This window comes from Antrostomus carolinensis, unplaced genomic scaffold (genome assembly GCF_000700745.2).
Source record: "Antrostomus carolinensis isolate BGI_N321 unplaced genomic scaffold, ASM70074v2 scaffold50612, whole genome shotgun sequence".
Lineage (NCBI taxonomy): Eukaryota > Metazoa > Chordata > Aves > Caprimulgiformes > Caprimulgidae > Antrostomus > Antrostomus carolinensis.
In genome coordinates this window covers 23337-31364 of record NW_010301178.1, presented here as the reverse complement: position 1 = coordinate 31364, position 8028 = coordinate 23337, and the positions used below count along the sequence as shown (strand labels likewise).

At 37.7% G+C, this 8028-nt stretch overlaps 1 protein-coding gene across 1 annotated transcript; it reads left to right on the top strand.

The window, feature by feature from the left end:
• Nucleotides 1-2166: 2166 nt before the first annotated feature.
• KREMEN1 (kringle containing transmembrane protein 1) lies at nt 2167-6272 on the top strand (the record flags this gene model as incomplete). The annotated part of the gene is made up of 4 exons (XM_010163350.1): nt 2167-2506; nt 3126-3284; nt 5032-5116; nt 6110-6272. Coding segments are annotated over 4 exons (747 nt in total), but the record flags the coding sequence as incomplete, so codon positions are not given.
• Between the last annotated feature and the right edge of the window lie 1756 nt (nt 6273-8028).

The window sequence follows — 8028 nt, the reverse complement described above, 5'->3', positions numbered from 1 at the left end:
CCCCCCTCCCCCGTACCCCCTGTTAACCTATGTGTTTATGTGCTACTATCGTGGCCTAAAGCTGTAACATTCAGACCCACAACACAGAACTCTGCCAGCTCTAGAAGGAAATGAGAGAGGGAAAGCATTTCCATTCTATATGGGGCAATGCTGCACTTTGTTAGGCATCTGTGGAGCACTAGTCATTGGCATTCTTAGTTGATATTGCTGGTTTGAAGAATATTTTGTGATTCAGTAATTACAAGCAGCACAGCAAAATGTAATAATGCCTATAAGGCATTTTGCAAAGAAGAAATTTGATATCTCTATGGCAAATTTTAATTCTATCAATTCAATCTGTTCTGTCTATTCAAACAATTCTATCTACTTGATTAAATCACCAGCTCTGCTAGCATGGAGTAAATGCCAAATACAAATTCCTCTATGGGGCTTAGCACCTCCCTGGGGTCTTTCACGTGCTTTCTATTCTTTCATGTTCTTTCAGTTCCTCTTTTAAGGTCTTTCACAGTGAGGCACTGAAGTGTGAGGTTTGCTCAGGCTATGGCCAGGCCTTGCTCCAGAAAAAGACAGAAATGTTTCACATTATTTTTCTGGTAGACATATGCTGCTTCTTGTTCTTGCTCCACCAGCTCCCTTTTAATTTGTATTTATTAAAGCTCTTTCTCAGAGGCCTGTGAAAACTGAGACACTTCAGAACACTTCCTTTATTTCCATTCTCACAGGCCTCTATTACAAGGCTTTAGTTAAGCCTTCAGAGAAAATAATTCTGCTTTGATTCTTCAGTCCTTCAAGTCTATGATATGGGGGAGTGATAACTGATCCAAACAGTTTTGTATTATATAACATATATTATTGTGTATTTAGGGGAAATATATAAATGCATATATACCTTAATTAAAAAAAAATATATATATATATGTGTATATATAGATATCCATCAAGTCATTTGAGTTGACTCCATCATGGCATTTGAGTTTCTCTCTGGATTCGCTGGTAAATAAGTTTGCACTGGGAATATGGTTAGCTGACAGGGAATATAAAGATTTAGTGGGCATGTACTTACTTTGAATATAAAAGGTAGCAACAAATTTAAAAGATTTTCTTTCGACTTCATAACAGCATATTTTTCAAGTTACTTAGTGAAGGTAAGGCTGCCCAGGGAGGTTGTGGAGTCTCCTTCTCTGGAGACATTCAAAACCCGCCTGGACGCCTTTCTATGTGATCTCATTTAGGTTCCTGCTCTGGCAGGGGGATTGGACTAGATGATCATTTGAGGTCCCTTCCAATCCCTGACATTCTGTGATTCTGTAAGGCCAAACATAAATTGGACAAGATCAAAAGACAGGATGCTTAAAAAGCACATATAAATGGCCACAGTGGTGATTAAGGGATTAGAACATCATTCATACAAGGAGAGGCTGAGAGATCTTGGATTGTTTAGCCTTAAGAAAAGGCTCAGGGGAGATCTTTTCAATTTGTATAAATAACTGATGGGAGGGTGTAAAGATGAAGCCAGACTCTCCTCAGTGTTATCTAGCGAATAGACAAGAGGCCACAGGCACAAATTGAAATACAGGAAAAGCCATTTAAACATAAGGAAGAACTTGGAGACTCAAAACACAACTATACACTATCTTGTGCTTTGAGCAGGGGGATTGGACTAGACAATCTCCAGGGGTTCCTTCCAACCTCAGCTATTGTGTGAAGATTTGGGTTTTTCAATTTGATAAGGCTGTGAAGGAATTTCAATAATTCTACAGCAAGAGTTAGTCACTAATCTACTTGCCTGCCTGCCTGCCTGATAGGGATGGAGTAGAAGTCTCTGAATCAGTGATTTAGCTTTAATCCTCTTCCTGCAGGGATGTGGGAAAGGGTATGTGGTTACATAAAAGGACAAAGAGGATAGCTGCAGTATTAAAGATTGATACATCTGTCTCAGAGTAATGAGACAGAATGAGTGTATCCCAAGCAAATGCAACCTAATAGCTGTGCTCCCAGTACTAGGGAAAAAAATATCTGAGACAGTGCATCCTGCTGGGATAGCATGTATGTACCTTCAAGTCACATTTGACTATTAGAATTTACAGAGTGCTAAAGCTGTGTAATGAATGCATAACCTCTTTTTTTTTTTTTCTTTTTTTTCATTTTTCTCCCTCTGCTCTTCTTTTCACAGCTCTTATTGGTGCCTGTGGTGGGAATTACACTTCTGCTACAGCTGTGATCTATTCCCCAGATTTTCCTGACACATATGGCACAGGCAAAGTCTGTTACTGGACCATACAAGTTCCAGGAGCATCTCAAATCCACTTCAGTTTTGCCCTTTTTGAAATCAAAGATGCTGCAGATATGGTAGAATTGCTGGATGGCTATACCTATCATGTACTAGCTCGTTTTAACGGCAAGAACCGGCCTCCCCACACCTTTAACATCTCTTTGGATTTTGTAATTTTGTACTTTTTCTCAGATGAAATCAATCAAGCTCAGGGATTTGCTATCAGATATAGAGGTAAGAGGCTAACTTTGCCATTCCTACCCTTCAATAAGCCATTAAAGCATTTAATTCACACAGATTTTTGAAGTGGCAAAAAACCAGCAAATATATTAACTCTTATGTCTACAGGTGCTTCATCAATCTTGTTGCCACTGCTCAGTGGGTAAAAGCTTCACTAAAATTTCTCTCAAACTAGAACATTCCAGTCAGCTCTATCATAAATAGCAAAATTTAAATTTTCAAAACTTAAATCCTATACATACCTGCCTTTCAAAACAGATTGGAAAATTACTAAGTTGAAACAAAACATGAAAACAGTAGTCCATGTGCATCTTGGTGCATCTTGGTTCATCTTGGCTCTTTCCAATTTTATTCCACTCAGATCGAAAGGACCCAAGAAACTATTTTAGTCCTTGAGTTGTACCTACTGTTTTGATGAACAATTAGCTTCCAGAAAAATTCTGAGAACACCAGCTTGGTCAAGTACAGGCTTTTTCTGGTATCAGACATAATTTCATTACTGGACTTATCTAAGGAAGCCAGAGAGCAGCACATGGCTGTTTACAGGCAGAAAATAAAATCCAATTACACCTGTTAAGAAGTTGTTATTGTAATCATACTCTTTTGTTTTCAGCTGTGAAGGACAATGTGCATCAAAACAAGATTCCATTGAATCAGACCTTTTCAGAGAAGATAAATGAACAGGCAAATCTCAGCATCAATGCAGCCCGGTCATCAAAGATACTTTATGTCATCACAACCAGTCCAAGTCATCCTAGTAGCTCCATGCCTGGTAATATTACAAGAAAATGTAGAAACAGGAAAAATGTTTTGCCAAGGCACAATCTAGATCATTATTTCCTTTGCCTCCTCGCCCACATTATCTGATCCGCTGTGCCTCTTACTAATAGATGAATTTTCCTTTAGTCTAAATACCACTAATTGTGCTGCTCTCGTTACTTTTCAAAAGTCACTTCTTGGCATAAATCAGTTAGAAATAGTGTGAAGATGGTGAGTCCTTGAGAATAAAAGCACATCAGAATGAGATGTGAGTCAGAGCTGCCTCCTCACTAGAATCAGCTTCAGTGATGAGTGCATACCACAGAGGTGGCAAAAGGTGCTGAAAAAAAGAGCGAGCTATTGTAGAGTCTGGAGGAGCCTGAATGCTGGATACGTCCCAGTTATCTCAGTTAACAAAAGCTACAGCAATAATATAAAGAGGGCTAGACAAGGATTAAGCAAGTTAATGGGTGCAGGGAAGATGCCGCTGAGAACTGACACGTCTCTAGAACTCACATTTAAGACATCACTTCATTCAGGAAATTGTTGCGTTGTAAATAATTGAAGAGATGCACTTTTACTATTGTTGAAGCTGGTCCTGGAACACACTATGGATACTCAATAGTTCTGTAGTTCTGAAGCTGTCTGCATTCCAAACCTGAACCGTAAAGGCATGACTGCACATGAGCTACATACACCCAAACTAGCCAGACTGCAAAACATGCCTAGGATATTCTGGCACTAGGCCCAGGCTAGTGGCTGAGTTACCGCAGCTACATGTCTTAAACTAGCCTGGGCATACTGACCTAAAATGAAACTGCATCCTTAGCTTTTATGTAGTTATGAAAATGCTATAATGAACAGTCAGTGCTTTGAGGAAGGAGTATTGAGTGGGAGGGAACTTAAGCTTCCTTTTTCTGCTCCTTTGAGCTTCAGGACTTCTGAAGGTGATGGCCTTTATTCAGTTGTCCTAATAATTCAAGATCCTTGCAAGGCTGTTCAGTGTGCTAAATATATCAGAGTTACATTCTAGTGCTGTTTTCCCAGTTCAACATGCTGTACCCTCCCACTGCAAAACTATGGAGGTCCAAATGAAAAGGTGATCTAAGAATTTAGAAAGCAGAGCTCCTTAAGCCCCAATGTCCTTAACAGTTAAATTGTTACAATGTATCAAGCTGTTAACTTTAAGTCCTGCTTGACTTGCTAGTACAACCAGAATGAAATTGAAATGTAAAATACAATCACCAAGAGCCTTCAGTGTAAGGTAATAAAATAGCAGACCACAAATACCGATCACCTGTCTTTACTAGTAGACTCTATAAAGGAAAAAACTCCACATACTTTAAACTTAGTGATTACTTTCATAATTAGTGATATAAAACTAGGCTATCTCCTTGCAAACATAGTTGCTGCTAATAGCATGTATTCCAGTATGTTGTTTAGTCTGCTTTTAAATTTTCCTCAGAGTGTGTTTTGATTCCTTTCCTAGATTCTAGTTATTTACTGGTATATGCTTTGTTTTCCCAATTTTTAATTTTATAGGGAGCAGTCCTGCATGGGGAGAACACAGTTCTGACTGAGAGTTACATAGTTTCTGCCAGTCTTTGTAGAAAATACTTAAAGGTTTAAGGTATCTTCAAATTACAGTTTTGAATAAAGCATCAGAAGGCCGTGTGTTTCTTTTGTGCAATACTCTTACTTTAAAAATTGTAAGTAAATGAATGTACTGAGAGCTTCTCCTCTCCTCTTTTCTTTTACAGAGTGGACAATATATAGTCTCACAGCACTGCTCATCCTAAGTGTTACAGCCATAATAGCAAAGATATTTCTCCACATAACCGTGAGGTGAGTATGGGACAAAAACATCCCTGGAGAACTGACATCTCAATTCAGTACCAAACCTGGTACATTTCATTTCTTTTCCTTCTGATAATGTCATATTGATCATATTCAAAACCAAGTTATATTACATATTTTTATCCTCATAAAAGATACTAAATATGCACATTTTTAAACTTTACAGTCTCTTAGGATAGCATTTGCTGCGAGCATATCTCTTTTGGTCATGTTTTGACAAAATTTGTATTTTAAGGAATAAAAAGGTTTCTTATACTGAGTGATGTTATAAAGCAAAGAGGAAAATGTAATCAGACATCTAGTATTGGTGGAAAGAGGTCATATTATAATAATACTTTGCAGGAAAAAAATTAAAACCTCATCCCAGACTGAAGATCTGGAGGGGAAAAAAGTTAGATATAGGCTAGTTAATACTTATTTTCTTTTACTGAAATACTGAAAATGGTTCAAAAATGAATCACAAAAATAAAAATCTGTATTATTCTGTGACACTTAAACAGTATAATTTTTTTTGCCTATTAAAGCCAACTTAATTTTATTACTGCATTTCTCAACACTTACACCAAGTAATTTTTGTGTCCTCTAGATGGACACTCATTAAATGAAATGATGGGTGAGTTATCAACAAATCATAGATGTTGAATATTGTATTTAAATACCATAAACAGGCTTAAATATAAAGGAAAGTAATTTATGTTAAGAGCAGTTATTAATAGAATATGTACAGACTTCTTAGCTTAATGTCACTGCTTTCATTAGGGTAGCAACTATTCTAGCAACAGTATGCTTAACTTTTCATTTTGTCAGGCAACAACAAACACTCCAAAAACCCATGTAACTGTGCAGCAGGTAGAAAGACAAGGTGTCACAGATGTAGTAGAAGGTGCTAGCATCACCAGTGTAGCAGGAGTGCAGACATACTAACAATAGCAGTTGCCCAAGCACCTTAACACTTACAGTGAATTAACACTTGTTTCCTAGATCCCATCAGATACCATCTGCGACTGAAACAGAAGATTCCAGTGAGGTTAGAACTGCTGGCGAGATCTGGAGTATATTCTACCAGCCATCCACATCGATATCCATCTTCAAGAAAAAGCTTCGAAGTCAGCAAGATGATTGCAACCCACTAGTGGGAAACTGAAGTGTCTTTTATTTTACAAGAATCAATCTTCTTAAAATGCAGGTGACTTTGGAATAATCCTGGGGTTTTTTCTCCCTCCCAATCTCATACTTGTTTTCCCAAAAGTCTATTTCCAAAGGCCTTTGAGTAACTTTGCCTATCTGCTATTCTCTTGGGTATACTAATGACAACAGACTTAATTGTGGCAATAGTTTTGAAATATCTGGTGCTCATCAAATCTGTAGTGCTGTTAATTACTGCCTTTAAACCAATGCACTTAAAATACATGTAAACACCTGTAGAATTCAAAATGTCCTGTACCCCTGCCAAAAGTAATTGAATGAGTATCTGCAGGTTCGGGACTTCCTGTGTCCTACTTTCCTGTACCACTGCATTGTATCAGGCCACTTCAGTCCCTTTATTCCCAAGGCTGAAGACAGAGGTGGATACTGATAATCTGTTCAGCTGCCACTGCAACCAGAGCTTACTTGCCTTAGTGTAAATGTGTCTAAATGGTACTATACAGCAAAATGGGAAAGACTTTGAGAAGCTATCAGCCTGGCTGCCAAGTGCTCTGCTGTTTCTACATTTTCTGTTTCCACAAGCAGAGATGGACAAATAAACAAATCAAAATCAGGAAGCAAACACTCCATAGAGTTTCAGCTGCAAATGTGAGTTTTGATGGAGTAATACTCATCAGGTCAAGTTCTGCACAAGCAATGAAGACTTTTAACTTACTACATCTGACCCATCATTCAACGATGATTATAATTTTGTTCATATTCACAGTGATCCTTTAAAAAAACCCTATTGTACTCCTGTCTGATGTCCTGCAGTCACTCCAGATGTAAGCTTAGGACTTCTTAAAGGATTGCTCAAAGAAACTGTAAATCCACTGAATTTTTAAACAGTGAGGCTGATGAATGCAAATTCTTACTCTGAAGTTAAAGATACTGATTTCAGCAGCATAAATTGTTTACAAAGTTGTAGCCTGCTATCAACAACTCATCTATGCCAGGCGGTGCATCTGAACACATACATAACAGTTACTTAATACTTGCCCGTGAGAAGAAAAAGCATCTCCTCACCTCCCAAATTAAAACTACACTGCATTTTTAAGATTTTTAAGAATATCAGTCCACCCACAATGCTCAGACTTCTCATCTCACCACTGGGGATCAACAGTGAGTCTTTCAGCCTCAGCACGTCCAGATGTTTAGGAAAAACGACAATACAGAAGTCAGATAAATTGATTGGAAGAGTTTACTGAGTGAGCAGCTCCTAAAACTAAGTTAGGGGAAATTCAGTGAGAGCCATTAAAATACAGTAATTCTGGTTAAGACAAAAGGAATAAATACCAGTTTAAACATATACCAATGGTCTGTGTATACCAGACCTGCAGTCAGAGAACAACTATTAAATGCATCGGCAAAAGATAACTAAAAAAAGTAAGAAAATTACCACCAAGTTTAAATTCGCTGTAGTATCTGCCCTTCGGTTTTTAACATACAACTCCCTCCTCTTGATGTGGTCTGTAGATTTCCTTGAAAAAACAGGGCATCTAAAAATTAAACAATGAAATACTGTGCCTTACTTGACATTGTAGGTCTAGTCTTTTACCTGAATTTATTTCATTCTAGCTCCATTTATGTACCACAGGTGAGTGCCAGAGACAGCTGAACAATACCAAAATAAATGCTTAATAGAAACAAGACAAGCAATTATGGAATTGTTTATATAAAAAATGGAGTATCATGGGAACGTCTAGTACTTTCTT